This window comes from Ricinus communis, chromosome 8 (assembly GCF_019578655.1).
Source record: "Ricinus communis isolate WT05 ecotype wild-type chromosome 8, ASM1957865v1, whole genome shotgun sequence".
NCBI lineage: Eukaryota > Viridiplantae > Streptophyta > Magnoliopsida > Malpighiales > Euphorbiaceae > Ricinus > Ricinus communis.
The window spans coordinates 17,381,670-17,402,708 of NC_063263.1; the positions used below are offsets into that span (position 1 = coordinate 17,381,670).

A 21,039-nucleotide genomic window follows, 5' to 3' on the forward strand; every position below is an offset into this window, starting at 1 on the left:
GGCGAAGTTCTTGGAATCACAAGATTTGGCATTCAAAAAATGGACAAAAGTGTTTTGATGTTGGCTTCATTTGAGAAAACAGCAGATCACCTTTATCATGCTGCTGTTTTTGGAAGGGATGACAAGATTGAGGGAGTTAGTGAATGTATCATAATGGGCATCCCAATGCAGATAGGCACAGGAATACTCAAAGTACAACAAAGGTAAGACCACAGAATTTCTTTCTTTCTCTTGATGATGGTTGGACTGTAAATACCTTAGGTCGTTAATCAAATTTCCAACGTTAAGCAGCATTCTGGAGTCGAGTCTTGCTCTACTATTAGCAGTCAAGTGGATTGTCTTATTAAAATTGAGAAACCATGGTTCTTAATTGTTGGACTTCTCTTACATGGATGGCATGGCTTTTTCCATCTTTCATTATATATGCTTTATTTTCTTTGTTGTGTTAGTGGTCTGTATACGGCATATACTGATTTGTCTGCTTCAAATTGCTTGCACATCAAATAGGCATATGTAATCAGACTGCATTCTTTTTAAAGACGTAAATCAGTACTACATTTATGATGAGCCAATTTGCAGATCAATACGAGTATCATCCTCTGCCAAAGGTTTACCTACTGTGTTTTCTCTGCAGGGTTGATCCACCACCAGTGCTGAATTATGGATCAGACTCTATCATCTCTTAAGCGTTTTTAATTTCAAAGTTCATGAAACATACATGCAGATCATTGCAATACACACAGGCAGACGCATTATCATCAGTGTCTTTGAAGGTTTGAAAATGACTATAGAAGCTCTAAGCGGGAAACTTTTGTTTTTCCCCTCTATTTTGAGTAAAATTTTGCTGAAAGAAGAGAGGAGAAAAACAAGAATTACACCCACACCTCAGTTTTTCTTTCTTGCATAGAAACATCTGCAAAATATCACAATTAATGAAGTGTGTACTCTCTGATTATATGTGTAGCAGATGGCCGAGTACAAGCTGGCAATTTATAGGCATGCTTCAACAGGAGTAGCACTTCTGCATATTAGGTCTCCCTAGAGCTCCAGCATATGGATTTGCAGCTTGCGAACAAAAAGAAAATGGTGATTTTGCCGCATATACAGCTAAAGTAAAAGAACACTCATCAAATTCAGTTTCCCTCAACAAGGTGACATGTCAAATTGCAGTTTTGACTTTCAGTATTACTTCTGTGCAAAGTAGTCAAATCAAGGAAGTTCATCTAGTGATAATTGATGAAATTATCATGTACAAATGAAAATCAGTATGATGCATGTTGTACAATGCGGAGTAATATTGAGATTCTTTAACTTGATTCTATCTTGATACATAAAAAGTGGTCTAAATTTTCCCATGGCTCAGCACCATTTCTGTCCTCCATATGCAAGGGTAAAAGAATCATATGGGTCATTCATGGTTAACTGTCAAACATCCACAGAAAGCCCTTAAATCACTTTGCCAGCACGTTGGTTTCTTGTAATTGTGTAGGAGACCCTAAGTGCAGAATCCATTCCATTGTTAAAGGACTGGAGCCCTGCTCCAACCCTGCAACATAATATTTTTGTTATAATGGTAAGCTATACCATTTGTGCCATTCGAGGACTACAGAGACTATACTGACATAAACTGAAACGTGCTTGCATATAAATTTTGTTATTTCTCAATTTGCCTACAAATGGTTATTTTTCCATTTCAGCATATGGTCTCTGATATAACTCAAGAATTTTCAAAGAATATAATTCATATCACAGGAATTGACCCAAACTGTTGGATACATAGCTGATAAAAAAGAATATAACTAAATATGTACATATGGTTTTGGACTTTATACGACTTGGTTGTTGTACCTTTCAGTTAGGATAATCGCAAACAGTAATTTGCAACTGTGAATTACTCTGCGCATCTACATATTGTCTGACAAAAGCTCTTCTCCACCAAACCTCAAATGCTCTCTGAATATTTGGGCAGTCATCCCCTTTACTAAGGAATCGATCAAACCAGTTTAGCAAAATAGCTTGCTGTTGCAGCAGTGGAAGGGTAAGAATGGTTCGCCCTAGTCCATCCTCAACCAGTTTTTTATCAACAGATTTACAAGCCCTCCTTATCCACCCAAAGTCTGCATAAAGAGGTTCCAACCAGGTAGACAACAATAAAAACCGAGTTTCTTTTGGCACCAAGATTTGTCCTCTTCCGATGGCAATGCATAGTTGTGCGGTGACCTTGCTGATTTCATGTCGGTAGAGGGTAGGGATCTTTGAATGGAGAACTGCAAGCTCCTTCTGATCTGCCCACAATTTTACAAACTCCTCTGCTGCTTTTCTATCAATGAGAATATCAACAATCCATTGCAAATTTTCAGCTTCTCGACCTATGTCACTCATTAAACCTCCACGATCAAGCCTGGCATCATTCATACATGCAGCTTCAGATAAGCATAAGATTAGAGAACTAAGACATCCATGGCAGAGAGAATAAAGGGTATCTTTCGAAATATCAAGCCTGTTATCATGATTAGATGAGTCTTCTTTAAATAACCGAGAAATTACAGTTCTCATCTCGCGGCGAGCTTTGTCATCTTTGGCTTGTAAAACGCCATTCAGCAGTTTCAGGAAGATGTCATCAGATCTATAAGAAGTAGATAGTTCACATGATACTCTTTGGAGAACTTCATTTGCTGAGTCATGAAGTTGAAGTTGACTGAGATGAGATATAATATTTTCCTCTTCATCCTCCGACCACGGCACTGCTTCCAAGTATTCTAAGCATGACATAATCCCTGCATCAAACGTGATAGCTGCACATACCTGTACCCAAACACTCAAATTTGAGTACTTCACTACAAGAGAAACCAGCAAGGAAATAATAAGAAGAAAGGTCTAACATCTCACATATAAATGATGAGAGGAATGACATTGACAATGAGATAATTCAAATGAAAATAGCGCACATCAGTACGAGCAATTTGAAGGAACAAAATATGAGGGCAGAGAAGAGATTTGAATTTTATGTATTTACTATTTTGTCGAACTTCCAAAAAGAGTTTATTGAGAAAAGCGAGTCTTATCTGCTGAGTGCCAAAAAATGAAATTGCAAGATCATTTTTATTACATTAGTCTACTAACTAAAACTGTCAAATTTCGTCATGAAAGCAAATTAACAATGTCTGCCATCAGTAAAGTAATAGAACCATAAAATGACATTAACCAAGACAGATAATTTGGCTCTATCTCTGTTCTATCCTTGATATGTGAAATAATGCAATTAAACCTATGTTCTGTCCGACCACTGCAACCTGAAGAGAAAATTTTCCATTTCCAGTTACCTCTCAACTATGGTTCTTCAGATGAAAATGGCTACATTTAGGTTTTCTTTGTATACCAAATTAACATAGATATAAAAGCAAAAACAAGTTTAGGGAACATAAGAACATAATCGCTCATCAAATCCAAAAGACAAGACATATCAAAACCAAGTATATATAGCCTAAAACAACCGACAACTAGTAATACAGTAAACGTCAATTTCCCACCACATTTTCCTTCTCCTCTCCCCAAATTCCCTTGGCTACCAAACCAAAGTGATAAACCAATAGAAATCTTTTTAAAGTTAGTAAACACTACCCAATTGCATACACAGAAAATCAATCTAGATCAAAACAAGACATCAAAACCTAAAAAACGGAAATTAAGAAAAGCAGTACAAGGTAATACAACATACAGAGAAATGGCAATATATAAATCTAGAAATTATCTAATATGTTAATACCTTGAGGACTGCCAAGACCTTGGTGACCTCCTCACCCATCAATCTCTTCTTCAAATCATCGCAGTACATCAAAACCAAAGCCTCAAGGTACACCTCTACATCATCACACTCACTAATCTCAACTGAATGCATAATACCCTTTTCTCTATCTCTTAACTTCTCCCTAAAAAATCCGCTCTTTTCAATCAGAACCCTTTTATGCACATCACAAGAAACCTTAAGTCCATCTCTCCCAATCACAGTAAGCCTCACATCACCCAATCCGAAACCACAATAGTTATTGAAGTTATCAAATTCTTTAACTATTTTTGAGATTTTTGATTGGGTTTTTTGACGGTTTTGTTCAAAAGATTGCTCCTCAGACATCATCTGGAAAAGGGTCGGGTGGTGACTAGAGCGAGTTGGTGGTGGTGGTGGCGGGTGAGTCAGCTCAGTTGAGTTATTGAAGTGAGGGGGAGAGAGTAGGGTTTTAGAGTTTGTTGGAGAGTTTAAAAAAACTCTAGAGAGTGTTGTTGCTGTGGAAGAAGTAATACTTCTTGAAGGTGAAAAAGAAAGTGTTGGGTCTGATATGAACCCTTGTTTTATCATTGTTGATACTTCTCTTGATGCTGCCATCTTTTTGCAATTCAAGTCCCAAAACAGTAAAAGAATCAAGAATCAAGAATCAAGAAATAAAGAAAGTGAAACTGGGTATCAAGAATCAAGATTCCAGAACCAAGAATCCATACTGTAGTATTCAAGATTTCATTTTTAGTTTTCCCGGGAAAATTAGGAAATGGATTTTCCAGGAAAGCAAGTAAAGTAAGAGAAAGAGGAAGAATCCAAGAAAGAAAATGGAGAAAGAGTTAAACAAAGAAAGAAGGAAAGATAGTAAGGTATAAACTATAAAGTTCAAGAATCAAGAACCCACCTGTAGTATTCGAGGATTTCTTTTTTTTATTTTTTTGGGTTTCCCGGGAAAAATAGGAAATGGGTTTTCCAGGAAAGTAGGTTATGTAGGAGAAAGAGAAAGGATCCAAGAAAGAAAATGGAGAAAGGTCGGGACTTTGGATCTGGAGTGTTGAATAATGGCAAAGGTGCTGACAAGTGTTTGTACTGATGAATGTGTGTTTCTTTATATAAAACCTGAAAAAACGGCTTGTTTTTTTTTTCAAAAAGAAATTATTAAAGCATTTGGAGAGGAAAAGGATACATTATTTTTTTGCACGTGCACTCACGTGACTTACCCTCTGCCTCTGATCATCATCTTGAGAAAACAATTCCTCATTTCATTACCAAATATATTAGTGATCTTGATTTGTTGAATGAATTAGGCAATGCCAACAAAATTCCCAAGTGGATACCTTTCAAGATTCAAATTGAAAGGCCTAAAAGAAAAATGTGTGTTTAAGATGAAAAATTAACAAATTAATGTATAGATAATATTTGTTAGATATACTTTCGCTTAGGAGAATTTTAATTTAGAAGATATATTTTTTTAATAAATGTGATATATAGTTTTTATTTAAATTGCAAATGAAGTTAGAAATGATTATGAGAATACATGATATACGTGATTAATAAATAAAAATACAATTCCAATTATTGAAAGTATAGATTACTGTTAATAAAAACAATACAGACTGTATTTATCATTATATATATATTTTTATAGAAAAAGGACTCAAGCTAATTCTCAATTTGATGGGTCTTGGAATTATTTGGCACATGAATGAGTCAAGGTGACAAGATAGATTTGATGTTCTGGGAAAGGAGATGTTGAGGCAGGTGAGTGATATGAAATATAGCCATTGTTTGGAATTGATATTGGGTGTAAAAAAAAACAATTTTTTTTTTAATTTTTTATAGATTAATTTTTAAACTTATATTTTTGGAAAAGTATGGATTTACTTATTTCTTTTTTTTTTTTTTTTTGAGAAATAGTTTTTAAGTTTAAACAATAAATTAAAAAATTAGATAAATATATTTTCAATCTTAATACAAAACCAAACCAACCCCACAATGGGACAATGTAATATATAAATGGGACTGAGCAATGTTGGCTTCTGCTGCACCAACAAACACTGAGGATCCCTCCATCCCCCCTTTTTTGTGGTCATTTTTTTCTAAGCTTATTGTTTGTATTTTTATGATTGTTAGTTACAAGGGAAGCATGGGGTCGTTGCCTCTCAACATGAATAATACCCTCTGACAATTTCTTTTAAGGTAATTTCATTCACAGCCTCTGAAGTTGGCTGCTTTCCTGAGTTTTTAAATTGTCTCTCTGCCTTCAAACTTTATACTTTTCCTTATCCCCTAATTCCGGTTCAAATTAATGTAATAAAGCATATATAATGTCTACTCATTGCTTCTTTCATTACTAAAATCCACTATTTTTACTTTTCTCACATTGGGTTTTTAATAATGGTTGAATAAAATTAGATACAGAAAAAGTGTTCAAGGTAAAAAGAATTAAAATCAAAGAACTTTTCAGGACCAAATTGAAGTTTAAGTACATAAAAAAAGCAAACATCCATATTCAAGAACTGGGAGTGAGACTGCCCCTTTTTTTTTCTTCCTTAGAAGGGAATCAAGCTTCTTACTAATTTAAGTTGAATTTAATTCAGTGGATTAGATACTTATTCAGTAAAAATAAAAGGACATGCGATCTGAAGAAATATTATTATCTACTTGAAAGTTAAATCTTTTAGTTTTTTTTTTTTTTTGTTTCCTATTCAAATAATACAACTCTTTCATGAACGAGGGTTTTAGCCTTTTATCTTGCTTTTCCAGGCAGGTAGACTATGTTCAAGTACATCAAACTAAAACTACTAAATTAGCAACACACTTTTCTGTTTAGCGACGACATCTATTCTCGATGATAAAATTTAGTGACAAAAAAAAGAAAATACGTCAATAATGACTTCATAATAGCGGAAAATATTTATCGTTAATCCTCCCGCTACGAGGCTTTTGCGGCAGAATGTGATATTTTAGGAACGGATCTTTATGGTGCATTAATTTTTGAAATTTTCTTCCCGTGTAGTATGGCATGGAGCATTTAAAGGTGGAGTAGTTTTGGTCGTCGGGAATGAATGTAGGGCTAACAGGAATGTCCATACAACTGTATGTAATTATACTTTGGACAAGTTTTGGGCCACAACATTAATTTCTTGCTTCTATTTGGTAACATTCTTTGGTTAATTAATCCCATTGTAGAATGCCTTTTCTGAAGTTAGTTCTTTAGTTTTTCTTTTTGTGGTACCTGTTTTTACTACCATTTTATCTCTAGCAGGCATCAGAAAAGAAAATTAGGTATGATATTAATGGAACAGACTGAAAATAATAATAATAATAATTGTAATGGTCCCATAATAGAATTCTTACAAGGCACCAGGCAGATCTTGAATTTAATCTTGACCAAAAGAAATAAATTAAAATAATCAGCACATGCAAGAAATTTATGTAAGCTTTTCCTTATTATATTTTTTGCTCTCTTGTATTTACTGAGATTAGGTTTTCACAACCCAGATTGTAAAGCTGAGTGCAAACCCCCAAGAAATGCAATTTTCTTTCTTCAATTCTTTTTCAGAATCTTAATTTTATGTGGTTCGCTTTGAACTGATGAAAAAGATAAATTAAAATTCATGCATAAAAATTGATTTAAATTCAGAAGAAACAAATTAATTTAATATCAAAACTAATGAACATAGATTGCAGACTCATTACAACAAGCAAACATATCAATACATAGGACCCCAAAACCCTAAGTTTCTTCCATTCTAATGGCAAAGCACACAAGTAAAATCAACCAAAGCCAGATAATTAAAATGAGATGATCCCAGCCTATCATCGCCTTCTTGCCAATGTCAAAACATTTCAATGTAACATCTTAAGAAAAGAAAAAATATACATATTATATTATATATTAAGATACAATTTGAGACTATTATTTAAATAGAAAAGCTTTGAAGTCCTTAAGAATAAACAAAACAATGCTAACCTGTTTAGAAAACATTGTTTTGTAGATCCAAGAGTTCAGGATCAATAAGTTTAGCTTCCTTTTCTGCTTCATTCTCGAAAATAGGGGTGTCAAGCTCAGGAGGATTCTGGATCAATAATAAAATGATGATGAGAAGCAAGATTGGATAATGGGATTTGATTCAGACTACAAAAATTAATAATAATGCATCTTAATATAGTTGGTCCCCTTATGAATTCATGTAATATAGGTCAAAGCAAAATTTTATATAAAAAAAAAAAAGAATCGAGTTTAGTTGCGGATCACAACATGGTTTTGATTGGTTTTTTCATTTGTAAGATTTAAAAAGATTTCAAACTCTCTACCGATATTAATAAAAATTTATTACTATTTAAAAAAAATTAAACTATCTACCGATATTAATAAGAATTTATTAATTTTATAGTGAGATAGAAAATATTACTCTAATGCGTTCGGTTTTCTCTTTTTTAATTCTAAATTTTAAGCTCATTTTACATAAATGTGAATATTATAAAAAAAAAAAAAAAGCAAAGAGAAAAATCAACTATGAAATTGTAAATGCTGAAGGGTATGTATTGGTAGTATAAATTTACCATGCAGCGGACTAATGCCCAATTGACACCCTTGAAGAACGGGTGCCTCTTAATCTCATTTGCTCCTTCATGAGAACCCAATCTGTTTTTGGGATCCCTATGCAACAATCTGTACATTAACTGCTTTGCATGGAGACTTACCTGCTGGATGAAATATAGAGTTTTTGAAATAATTGTTTAAGCCAAGAGATAATTAAGTAAGAGTTCGAAAGATTATTTAAGATCTCACCTGTCTGCTTCTTGGAAATTTAAGATCTTTATGAAGAACATTGGCAAATGTCTTTTGCCTCGTCTTTCCTCTAAATGGAGTATATCCATAAAGCATTTCATATAGAAGGATCCCTGTTGCAAAAATGAAATGAAATATTACTTACAAGCAGATTATCAATGTCTAAATGCAGCATTTTTCAATTCCTAAAAAGATCAGAAGATAAAAGTGCGATTACCAAGAGCCCACCAGTCCACTGCACTGGTATGTCCTGCCCCAGTTATAATTTCCTGACAAAAATTGGAAACCCAGAAACAAAATTATGCTCAACAGTATAATCAAAGAAGACAAGTTATGAGAAGTCATATGCAGTTATCGAGTGCCTGTCAGGCTAGGAGTTCAAACTCTGACACTAGCTCCTTCATCCCAGGAAAATGGAAAAATTGCCTTAACAGACTATATTTCGGAATGAAGCAAGCATATTTCTTAATAGATAGAAACATGTAGAGAGAGGCTGTTGATTGAGTTTTACTAAACAGAACTAGGGATGTTTAAAGTGAACGAACCGGCGCTATATACTCTTCAGTGCCAACAAAAGAATTTGAAGCTCTCATGGGTTCAGCCATAAAAATGGGATCTTGCTGATGATGTTTACGGTGCTTTTTCTTTTCATCTACTGTTGGAATCAAAAGCTGCAACATAACAAAATTTATCATGTTTATGCCAATAATTCTAAATAGAGGAAAAGAATGATCCAGAAAAAGGATAGGAAAGACGGCTTACCTGCGGTTTGCATGATGTTAAACATGATAGATCAAAATCTGTCAACGAGACATGTCCACTGCTCTGGAGTAGAACGTTTTCAGGCTTCAAATCCCTGTAAATTATCCCTGAAAGAAAGAGGGTAGAAAAAAAATCAGTAAGAAAATGCTTAATATTGTGAATCAATTCATTTTTCAAATTCATGTTTGGTAGACCGTGACTTAAACTTTGTTTCATTACATTGCAATCAAACATGACTAATGCTCAATTTGCAACAAAACTTGCAAAATTATTGGTGTATAATTTTGTTAGAAAGAAAGAAGAGATTGATAACTGAACTGAATTTCTACCTTGACAGTGAAGGTACTCCAGTGCAATAACAACTTCTGCAGCATAAAATCTGTGATCATAAGACATTAATGTCAGGATCTTGAGTTGAAAGAGCAACTATCGAGACCAAAAACATTTTCAAACGGATTCGTAGTTTAACAGTATCAGAATCTGCAACTTTTTCAGGACTAAACCGAAGAATGATGGATCTGAAAACTAATAATTAAGTTTCCGAAGCCAACCTTTGGATTTTGTAATGTATTTCTTTACCTTGCAGCATCTTCCTTCAGGACTTTTGTTGGTTGTCTGTCCAAAAGCATGAAGAGCTCTCCACCAGAGCAGTAATCAGTTATCAGACAGATATGTGTTTTGGTCTGAAACGAATGAGAATATATTAGAATTCCAAGTTCTGTATACTAACTCTAGTCAATTAAGCTTAACCTGAAAATACTAGGAATTCTTAATTGATATATCAACTGTCAGTCAAGCTGATGCCCATTATCTAACCTGAAATGAAGCATATAATGCAGGAAGGAAAGGGTGGTCTAACATGTCAAGAATTTCTCTCTCAGCACACGCTCTATGTACCTGCATGAAAGAAATGAAGTCATGTAGGACAATAGAGTGCCAGAAGAAATAAGAAAAGGTAGAATTGATTGCATAATTCTAATACCTTATTACGGTTGAGCATAACATTCTTATCCATAGCCTTCATGGCAAAATGGTGATCCGTTCCACTCAGTTCTACCAAATGTACACTGCCAAAGAATTTTTAATTAGGCCTACAAAAAATTCTACAAATCTCGGGACTGATTCATATCGCTCTAGATACAAAAAAAAGTGAATAAAGAGTAGGAAAGACAGACCTGCCAGTGTCACCAGATCCCAAGGGCTTTACTGGCCTAAAATGTTTCAGGCCTATTGGTTCTCCATCATCTAAGATCTGCAGGATATTAATCCTTGATTAGATTTTCTAGATAATTAGTCAGTGAAAAGCGAAAACCATGCGAGCCATTGGAGCAGTTATGATACCTTTTGAATTGCTTTCCAAGATGGAGTGTCCTTCCTGTGAGGCTTTGCATGAACCGCCTTTGAGTGATTTGCCCACAAATCTTCTGGTTTCTGCAGATAGTACATGCTTGGTGTCAAACCTATTGTACGAAGAGCTTTTCAAAGGTATGTACTACCATTCAGAAACCTACCGAATTAGCGTCTGGAAGTTCTCTCACTGCTTCATCAACATTTTCTGCAGTTTGTTTTACCTGATAATGGACATCAAATTAAAAGTTTAATAAAATCTACTTAGCAAGTAAATTCAGTTTTAAAGCAAGCTTTAAAAATGTGGGGGAACTCGGACCAGTTTTTCACTCTCTTGTGCAGTTTCTTCTGGAATACAATTGGAGCGTGGCTCAACATGTTCACTTCCATCCAGTTGGACTCCAATGAAATACTGCACTTCTCCCTGTTCATAAAAAGCTGAAGCTTATTAGCAATTTTAAAAATATAGGCTTCTGTCTAGCTATATAACCACCTGTATCATCCGAATGGTTACCTTCTGATCACGCATAGGCTGCAGATGGAACAAGTTCCAGAACTTCTTGCCTGCGAAATGAAATAATTGATTTTGATGCAACTAAGAAGTATAAATCTGATGACCGGTTACCCAATTTCGAAAAGTCACGCAAAACCTTGACTATGACGGTAAGCATACCACTCTTAGTGTAGTTGATGAGCTGCACAGTAACATCTGTCTGGTTATCAATTGCCTCTCTTATTTTCCTCACAGTAGCAGGATCAGTTTCAGGACCTTGCAAGAATCTGCAAATTCCAATGAACAAATTGATTACAGGAAATCAACTGCATAAATGATGCTTGCTATCTTCATATCTATTTTAAAGAGATTCAAGAATACTGAATCCAGTTGCAACCTGACACAGGCAGTATTGAGTTGCATGAATCCTGAAGAAGCACACAAACCTGCAATTTCTGCCCAAGATCTCTTCACGGCTGTACTCTGTCAGCTCCAAGAAGCTATCCGAGGCAAATATCTGAGAACTTAAACAATCAGAAACACCAATAACTTTTTGCAATATGTGTAAATTTGAATCCAATGATTTGGTGGGATTCTTACAATGGGATTATCTGGCAGCCTTGGATCAGTAATGACAAAGTTTTTCTCTATACGTTCAAGTGTTGTTGCAAGGTCAATACCTTTTCTCATTTCCTTCTTCCTAACTTTGTCATCAACGCTATTTGGCCTTTCATCAATTTCACTCTCCTCATCATCATCAACATCATCATCATCACCATTAAGAATCAGCGCATCGTCAAAGCTATCAGCATTGGATTGAGTACTACTTTTCTTCATAAGCCTGTACAGTGAAAACAACTTTATCAATAAGAAAAATACATGAAGTGTTATGCAAGAAAACTAAAATCCCCGCAAAAGAAATTACAAAATACATTTCTTTTGCCACGGCAATCTGCAACAATCTATTGTCAGCAGTTCTAATGGATTATTGCATATTTTTTCAGGAAAACAAATGTGTCATATAATTGCTCCTGCTTCTTGTAGCTACCACAGATTCTCGTAAGAGAGAAGCTATACCCCATGAAAGAAAGGCGGATAGATTTTCTTGGTTTCTTTTCTGGCAACTCATTGATGCTCTGCATTGAGTTTCGAGCACCCCCAAGTGAATTCCTTCTGTTTGAAGGTACATTCTCCGAATTTCGCCTTCCCAGCGCTCCTTTTCTTTCGTCTTCTCCACCACTTTCCGACTTTCGCATTAAGGGACGACTGGTCGCTTCACTGAGCGAACGAGGCCTCTTTACTGCTTGAACTAGTTCAGTTACTGAGCTTGTAGCCATTTCTTTTTGCCGTGCTGGAGAATCAAAGATAATGGTAGAGAACAATGCAAGACATGGAAAATTTTTTAGCTGTTCAAACGAATGATGATTATTTACTAACTTACACATAAGTTGCAACAACTGTCACCAATATGAACAACCAAGAAACAAAAGAAATGCAATGAAAACTAGCTTTTCATATCATTCATACCAAGAAATTTCTAAAATTGTCCAAAGTTCCATAACTACAGTTCTTGTAAAATAAACAGCAGTTCATATCTTCAAGTTACATGGTACCAAGCATAGCAATGTATATAATTTGTATGATTAACTGTTCATTGTCACCCAGTTTTCCACCTCATGTTTGAGTCAGTAGACACTACTCAAGTCAATTTAGTCAAGCTTCAAATCCCCATTACTAGATTTAATCAAGTTTTAAGAATTATAGGACAAGATTTGCCCAAATCTCAAGTCAATTTAATTTCCAAAGTTCTTGGTCAGTGTTAACAAGGCCTGTGATTTTTCCCATCATCCGAATTCAAAAAGTCATCAACCTATAATAGAATTCCCACTATTCAAGTACGATATAATTACTGGGAGTGATTCATTATTACTTTTGGTATATGAAACACGAACTTACTTTGTACAAACCACAATAACAAGCTCAAAAATAAATAAAACAGGAGACACTCCTCATGTAATACTCGTATTATTCATTAATTTTCAAAAAGAACAATGATAAAAAGAAAAAAAATAATGTACCATCGTATCGGATCAAGGATTCAGGCAATCCATTAGGACGTAACATCTTATCTTTGGACCCCTCTGTAAACTTGCTAACCTCCACCTGCATCCTGTCAAATCAGCAGACCAAGAAAATAAAAACAAAAATAAAAAGATGAACATTGATGTGCAATTGTGACATATCATAATCATAAAATAATCCAATGCAAGATTTTCCTCTTTGCCTGTGCTAATGGTTTAGCATGTTTGAGGTCCACCAATTCATTACTGTCAAGCATTGAATATTTTAGCGAGTGACCCAGTTGACAGAAAAGATAGGAGAAAAATAAAGTTGGAATTATTGGCATGACATGGGACAATAGGACATTTCTACTTCTCCTTGGTCTGGCCAGTTCTCATGTGGTGTGTTTTATTACACATTCAAGGATCACTGTATCGGGTAAGTAATCATGAGTGTTTCCTTGTGGCAATCCTGTTAACTGCGCCTACACGTCGTAATAGAAGTTCTAATATACAATTTACACAAAAATTAAAAAGGCTCAAAAGGAAACCAAAAAAAAAAAAAAAAAGTTGAACGCCAAAAGTAATTCCATTTTGGAAAATTGTAAAATATGTCATTCATGTGTAAAAGGGATTTTGGCCATTTCAATATAATTATTTTTATTGGTAATTAAATTGAGAGACTAACTAACCCAATATATTTGAGGACTTTCCCAGATTCATCTTTAATAGGAGAAATAGTAAGAAGGTTCCAAAAAGGGGTCCCATCTTTCTTATAATTGAGCAATCTTCCACAGTAACTATTCTCTGACTGTAAAGCCTCCCTAATTTTAGCCACATCTTCTGGGTCCGTGTCAGCACCCTGTAAAAACCGACTGCAAACAACATAACAAACAACAAAAAGTAGCCACTTTTTTTACAAATTTTTACCTCATTTGACAGTTATTACCGTTCAAAATAACATAGTAACAGAAGTTTATGTCAAAACATGATATAGTTATATAATTTTTACCAGTTCCTGCCTATGACCTCTTTAGAGGTATATCCTGTCATTTTAAAGAATCCAGCACTTGCATACATTATTGGGTAGTCAGGTTTTGTAGCATCAGATACCACAAATGTCTGTTGGAAAGTGGATAGTGCATTTTTAATGTCTTCTGAAACTCTAGGAATTCCTTTATTCTCTTTCCCTCCATCATCTTCGGATAAGTCTCCCCCGGAGCTCTGAACTGAATTATTTGAATTTCTTCTAGAAGTACCCGGTTTATTACTATTTGGTTCATCCCCACCCGACGACCGAACACCTACTTGCGGTTTACCCTCTTGGGTCTCGGGTTTTAGCACTAGGCCCCACTCGGCCGCCCTTCTCGCTGCCATTTCAGCTTCTCCTGATAATTCTGTGGCAGGATTCTTGTCTTGATCATTGCCAATAAGCTGAGAATGTGAAGGTGATGACAGTAGTGGGAGTGTTGGTGATGGTGCAGGGTCCTTGATAGCCATCCATGTGGTAGCTTCTTCTGCCCGACCCGACTTGGGGGGCGACTGGGTGTTTGGACCATCATGTGGTTTCTCGACCCAAGTTTTCCAGTTGGTATTGGGGCGATAAGCTAGGTTAGTGGATCGGGTCGAGGAAGTAGATGAAGGATTAAATACTTCTAGTGATCCACGAGGATCTCTGGGCAATGGAGTTATTACAGGTGGTGATTGCTTATTGGATGAGGATGACCTGCCAGTAGGTTCCATATCACTGCAAAAAATATGTACATAAAAATACAGAACAAAATTGTAAGAATTCATGAATTTTATATAAATATTTTAGGACGGCTCAATAACTTATCTTATTACTAATACTTCACTCGTATTTCTATTTTGAAAATATTTAATTAATTATTACAATACTATTTATGTAATGATTTATTACACTGATATTATTTGTAAATTAATTCTAAAATTGAAATGTAATTGGTGAAATATATATTAGACATAAGAAGAACTATATATCTATGCATAGGATGTGATTAAATTTATAGAGGGAAAAGAATAAAAAACTGCATGGCCTGTAGAAAGAAGATTACATGTGTAGGGAAATGTCTGGTGGCAGGGAGTGAAATGCAGTCTAGATTAAGCTGGCTAGACTAGACAGAACAAACATTAAAAGTTTCACTTTCAGTATACAGGGTGGGGCAATGATATGAACTGGAGTTTGGGACATGGAATGGAAAGGGTGATATTTTGAAAATAAAATATGTGGTGAGGAAGAAATATACAAGTCAATGGATGGATTTATTATTATGGAAAAAAGAAGAAAGTGTGTAAAGTTTGTTTGAAGAAGTACCATAGACAATTTTAGGGTAGTTTGGTCCATGGAACTTGGAAAACAAACACTTCAAAAGAAGAAAGAAAGAAAGAAAATTTAACCAAAACAAGAAAATTAGAAAGTGCTCTGTAATTAATTTAGACTTATACAATGATAGGTAGTTAGCTAATTAATTAAAGCTGCTCTCAATTCTGCCTATGAGAGTGAGTGATAATGATAACAGCACAGCATATAACAAAAAAAAAGAACAACTCATCAGCTTCTGCAAAATATAGGAGTAAACTTAGAACCTAGAAAATTACACTCAAGAGAAGAAAAGAAAATTAGGTATATACACAACAAACCCATATCTTGAATATGTTCGCTAAACTAATCTATTGTATTCAGAAAAATAAGAATGGATGGATAAAGGTAGCTAGCTAGCAGAACCCAAAAAAAGAATGCAAGATTCTGAATCTTTAAGTTGATCAAGAATTCTTATTAGGTAACAAACAGATACCTGAAAGCTCTTGGACTGGAAACTGACAAGTGAAAAGTGATAAAACAAACTTGTATCGTGTTGTCCGAACAGTAGGAGATAAAAGAGAAGAGAAAAAGATTTATAAGGAACAGAAAGTGGTTTGTGATTGATTGCAGGAAAGACTAAAAACAGAAAGAAAGAATGATTGGCGAGCTCCCATCCCTCTACACCTAATACCTCACATGGCTTCACCTCTTATTCTCGAATCCCAATGCCATGAATGATAAAGAGAGAGTATATATAGTACAAAGGAGTGGGAAATGGGTGTGGGCTGTTGGCAAACAAGAAAAAGCAACAAAAACACTGAAGAAGAAGCAAAGAAAGAGAGGTATAAGAAGAAAATATATGTTGGATTTTGAAGAGGTGTGTAGTATTTATGTATATATATCTTACTTGCACGTTGAGAGTTTCAGGTCCAGCCGACCGGGCTCTTGGCAGACAATGCCTCTTATGTCTGGGTGTCTCGAACTAGCAGTGGCAAAAGGTTTAGAAGATAAAGCCATATGCAACAAATGAAAAGATAAAAGAAAAATATCCTTTTCGTTTTAATTTTTCAATTATTATCATATACTCTAAAAGAATATTTATCATAAAATTAATTAAATAAGTTACCAACTGAATCAAAAAAACTATGTAAATAAATAATTAAAGAGTAAAAAGATATAAAAGAAACTCTCTATCCAAAATAAATATAATTCATGGGTTAATTTAGAGAGAATATGTGGCAGTTGTTTTGCTTTTTTGCCTTAATGTTTTTCTTTCTCAGCTTTCCTTTCCTATGATAAGTGAATAGACCGACACCCAGTTCCATAAAATGCCAATATGTGAGAATTACAGGTTAGATTTGTGGTAACTTGATTAGAGATGCACATTGAAGGGGACACATCGCCAATGAGACTGGTCTTTTATTTTTTTCTCATAATATTTTTTTTTATTTTACTAATATACAATAGAGAAAATTAAATTTCATATATTTATGAAAATTAAAAGTTCTCTTTCAAATATCTGAGTCATTCTCTTGAAAAAAAAAAAGGAAAACAAATTTAAATAGAATATATATATATATATATATATATATATATATATTTCCATCATATAAAACTAACATCTAATTAAATTTTCCATTAAATTAAAATATAAATAAACCTTCATAATTCTTTAATAGATAAATACTATTCATATAGATAATTTTTTGATTTAATATTATCCACTAAGTATAGTTTGATCAGTTTCTCAAGATTTATTGAGTGAATAAATAAAATATATTCAGACATAATAAAATATAAGATACGATAAATGTCAATTAGTTAACTAATGTATTAAGTAAATTAAAATCTAAATTTGAGTCATTTTTTAATTTCTATGGTGTTTATGAGTTTTCAATCTTTTCTTGTATTATTAGATATTTAAATTTTATCAGTGTAAGAAAAGAAAAGATTTAAATAATCTACAACGCAAAAAGTTTTTATATTTCAAAAATCCATTTCTTTTAGTCATGGCAAATTAAATATGAAACTTTTGATGACAAACTTTAGTAAACATATAAAAGTTTATTTGTGAGCTATTAAAAATTGATTAAAATTTATTCGATCTTAATTGGAACTTGACCCATTGAAGTAAGTTGGTAAACCATGTCCAAATCCTGTTTCGTTTTTCCTAGGTATAATTTTTACTCATTCCATTTTAATATATTACCAAAAATCTTATTTATTAGAAAACACAAAATAAAACTAATATAATCAATCATTTTCTTTTATTTTATGTTGCAGAAACTTCTATTTAATTATTTCACCATTAACATTGAGATAAAACTTTTATTTTATTACTAATTACTTGGAAATATTTTCTAAATTTAGAAGTTAATAGTATATGAGTTATATTCTTTCAAATATAGAGTTAAAATAGTACGACTATAAATAGTTACGATCTATACTATTTTTTCAGTGCGTTCATATATGAATACGTCATATATAAATTTTAGCATTATATTTATATATTGTTAATTATTTTAAATTTTATAATTTATGTTTGAATTTTTTTTTATAAAAATTATTAAGTGATAGAGTCTAAGTTTTAATATTAAAATTAAAATTGACTTGGGATTGAATTTGAAGTAATATTTAGATCCGATTTGAATTCATAAGGGCCTAATTACAAATTAAACTTCGACACTTTTAATTTATTTTTAAAAATATTTTTTGATGATAATTTTTGAAATTTTACAGTAAAAGAGATGATGTAGGAAGTCGATTGTACTTACTAAAACAATAATAATTATAAATTTATAAAAATAATTTATCCTAAATTTAATAATATAATCATTAAAAATTTTATATATGTGCATTCTTTCATATATTTTACATCTAAATACAATAAATTTTTTATTAAATCAGTAATTTTAATGTTAGTAATTAGAATTAATTTACGTCATTTTTCTCATTCTAAAATTTAAGAATTATTAACAAAATTTATTTCTAAAAATAAATTAAAAATATAAATAATTATATTAAAATTTTAAATTATTAAATAAAATTATTAAAAAATATAAAATTCAGATTTTGATTAATAATTGCACGATACGATTTGTATGACACCCATTCGGTCCTCTCTCTCACTTTTTTAATTCTTATTTTATTTTTTTCCACGGATAACCTATGATTTTTGTTATGTATGTGGAGGAGCATAAACAATAGGTTAAGAAACTAATCTATTAATTAGTGAGGGGATTAATTAAAGGATCCACAAGTGGCAGGTCCCAGATCCACGTGAACAACTTTTGGGGCCGAAATCATCTTATCTTGATCACGGCTGTGATAGGTCACATCTGACAGTCTCTGTTGGACAAAGTGGCCCCCCTCCCTTAGCTCGGTGGTCCCACAAACTCTCACTTGCATTTCCATGGGAATCATGCCCCTCCGATCCGTCTTGATCATGTGTGGACAGAGTCACAACAAGTACTGGATCACAACTTTTCCTTCTTCTTCATGCTGGTGTAACTCGCAAGTGTTGTAATCTAAATGCTTTACCACTTAACTTTCAGTTTTTAGACTAATAAAAGAATTTCAGTTCCTAGCATTTACATGGCATCATCCTTTAGCTGCCATGTGTTATCGTAAAAACTTTTGTTTCTACTTTTTTTTTGAATGTTTTGAAAATATTTATTACCAAAATTTATATATTAATTTTTCTAGATATATAATATTTCATTTATTTTTTAATATATTTTAATCAACTTATAAAAAAATATATAAAAATTATTAGAATGAACAGCTCTCGGCTACAATTGGTATCAGAGCCTTGGTGACAGAGAAGAGAAATCTAGCTATCATGATTTCAGAAATCACTACTCATACCTCCACTCTACAACTCTCTCCATCTTATAGAAAAACTATATCCAATAAGATCGACCATCTTGTGGAAATTTCTCATATTTTTGAAAATGTCCAAATAGAAAATACTCTTGTACCCATTATCAACCCATATAACATTTTCAAAAAACAGAACTTTGTCAGAAAAATCTTCAACCAAATCATCCACAAACAACCCTTATTCGTTAAGGAGTATGTTCAATCTTCCTCTCTTTCACAATGTTCCCTTACTTCTACAACTCAAGAGCAGTATGTTACTCTTGAGATTCCCACTTCCTTTATAGAACAATGGAAGAAACAGGGATACACACATCTCTATCTTGGAGCTGTCAGGCTAGTCCTCTCATATCATGGCAGGATGGGTTACCAGTTACAGCTCGTATGTCACTTTTGGACACTAGGTATCTCAGATACGAGCATGCAGTAATCGGGACTATTGTCACAACACTTAACACTGGAAGTGTTGTTCTGACTTTCTTCCCAAATTTTAATTTATCTCTTAATGATCCTTATTTGTCAACTGCACTTAAGGTCGAAGTCCAGATCACTGGAGCAAACCAAGTGATTGATGCTCTTTCTGCGACCCTGCACCATCAGATTGTCTACAGACTACAGGACCATGCCTTTAATCTATAAATCCCAGGCTTCCAAGCCTCCTCTGATGCTTTGTCTATTATGGCTGACTCTGGCCAAATCCCTACAATAGTCCAGGCCCCAAGGCAGCTGGAAAGAGAAGATCTGCAGACAGCCTTCTACTACTTGCAGACAGGAGATTCACTCTGATTTACCAGCAGTTCAACCACCCCAGACAATCCAAAGTTGTTTCATGTTCCAGCCTGAAGATTTTCCTCTCCTAGGGAAGTCCGAAAATAAAAGATCGGAGATCCTCCACTCAAGGATTACTCCATCAGGATCCATAGAGCCTCTCACTCTACTAGAAGAAGTACTAAATTGGCAAACTTCTAATTCCATAGTTCAGAATTCTTATTTAAAGAAGATAGATGGAAAATTAGATCAGGCTCTCCATTTGGCTCACAAGTTGGACCAAAAGTTGGATACCTTCTCTCAAGAAGTACTCCAACTATATTTCTCTCTAACCGCCAAATATCAAGCCTTGGATAGAGAGCTTCGAGTTCCCTAACCGATTACACCAGCTTTCATCTAGAAGGAAAAAGAAATTACAAGACTCAAAAGGCAGATTGATCAAATTGAACATGACCTTAGAAAATATCAGTCTTCTACAATCCCTTCCTTTACATCAGCAGCCTCTACATCTTCTGCAATTGCTCCCTCATACTATTCTGCATTTTCTTTCCTCCCGCAGCCAGAACAAGAAGGAACTCTTTATCAACCCTTTGGTACTTTCTCACATCTCTACCCAAAAGGCTCCATAACCCAACAAAAGAAAATAAATCATCCTCTAGTCTCTAAAGAAAATAAATTGCCAGACCAATCACTAATCAACCCTTATGATTCTGATTCTTCTTCAAATACCTCTAAGATGGCTGATATCACAGAAATTCTCATGAACACCTATACTACTGAACCCAATCCAGAAGTAGTGGAGCCTGAAGATGGCACAGAAGATGCACAGTCATATTT

General features: G+C 33.8%; 3 protein-coding genes across 11 annotated transcripts in view; 1 reads left to right on the forward strand and 2 right to left on the reverse strand.

Annotated features, from left to right (window-relative positions):
* The window catches only part of LOC8271701 (DNA-directed RNA polymerase III subunit 1), a 24,459-nt gene extending 23,104 nt beyond the window's left edge, over positions 1-1,355 (forward strand). The window contains exons 26-28 of one of the 2 annotated variants that reach the window (XM_048378082.1): positions 1-203; positions 635-773; positions 965-1,355. In XM_048378082.1, the coding sequence (XP_048234039.1) occupies positions 1-203; positions 635-686 (255 nt within the window). In that variant the 3' untranslated portion in view covers positions 687-773; positions 965-1,355. The remainder of the gene's footprint in view (positions 204-634; positions 774-964) is intronic. The other variant, XM_048378081.1, reaches the window with a different exon arrangement.
* LOC8271703 (BTB/POZ domain-containing protein At5g60050) lies at positions 1,210-5,054 on the reverse strand. Of its 2 annotated transcripts, XM_015727008.3 has the most exons (3): positions 3,767-5,054; positions 1,849-2,805; positions 1,210-1,546 (listed from the first exon to the last, which is right to left on the reverse strand). In XM_015727008.3, the coding sequence occupies exons 1-2, from the start codon at positions 4,379-4,381 to the stop codon at positions 1,852-1,854; spliced, it is 1,569 nt and encodes a 522-aa protein (XP_015582494.2). In that variant the 5' UTR covers positions 4,382-5,054; the 3' UTR covers positions 1,210-1,546; positions 1,849-1,851. The 2 variants fall into 2 exon arrangements, with proteins under 2 accessions (XP_015582494.2, XP_002531830.2); XM_002531784.4 differs by lacking the exon at positions 1,210-1,546 and having other exon boundaries at positions 1,619-2,805; positions 3,767-5,053.
* On the reverse strand, positions 2,661-16,605 carry LOC8271705 (phototropin-1). 7 transcript variants are annotated; one of them, XM_048378085.1, is made up of 24 exons: positions 16,463-16,605; positions 14,245-14,979; positions 13,925-14,107; positions 13,251-13,342; positions 12,250-12,523; positions 11,773-12,013; positions 11,619-11,689; positions 11,353-11,459; positions 11,194-11,243; positions 10,999-11,103; positions 10,844-10,903; positions 10,674-10,763; positions 10,508-10,584; positions 10,315-10,399; positions 10,149-10,229; positions 9,912-10,015; positions 9,662-9,711; positions 9,333-9,439; positions 9,116-9,241; positions 8,788-8,839; positions 8,571-8,683; positions 8,342-8,485; positions 7,749-7,854; positions 2,661-2,837 (listed from the first exon to the last, which is right to left on the reverse strand). In XM_048378085.1, the coding sequence occupies exons 1-23, from the start codon at positions 16,570-16,572 to the stop codon at positions 7,753-7,755; spliced, it is 3,159 nt and encodes a 1,052-aa protein (XP_048234042.1). In that variant the 5' UTR covers positions 16,573-16,605; the 3' UTR covers positions 2,661-2,837; positions 7,749-7,752. The 7 variants fall into 7 exon arrangements, with proteins under 7 accessions (XP_048234042.1, XP_048234041.1, XP_048234043.1 ...); XM_048378084.1 differs by lacking the exon at positions 2,661-2,837 and adding an exon at positions 7,408-7,636; XM_048378086.1 differs by lacking the exon at positions 2,661-2,837 and having other exon boundaries at positions 7,408-7,854; positions 8,342-8,482.
* Positions 16,606-21,039: the final 4,434 nt, after the last annotated feature.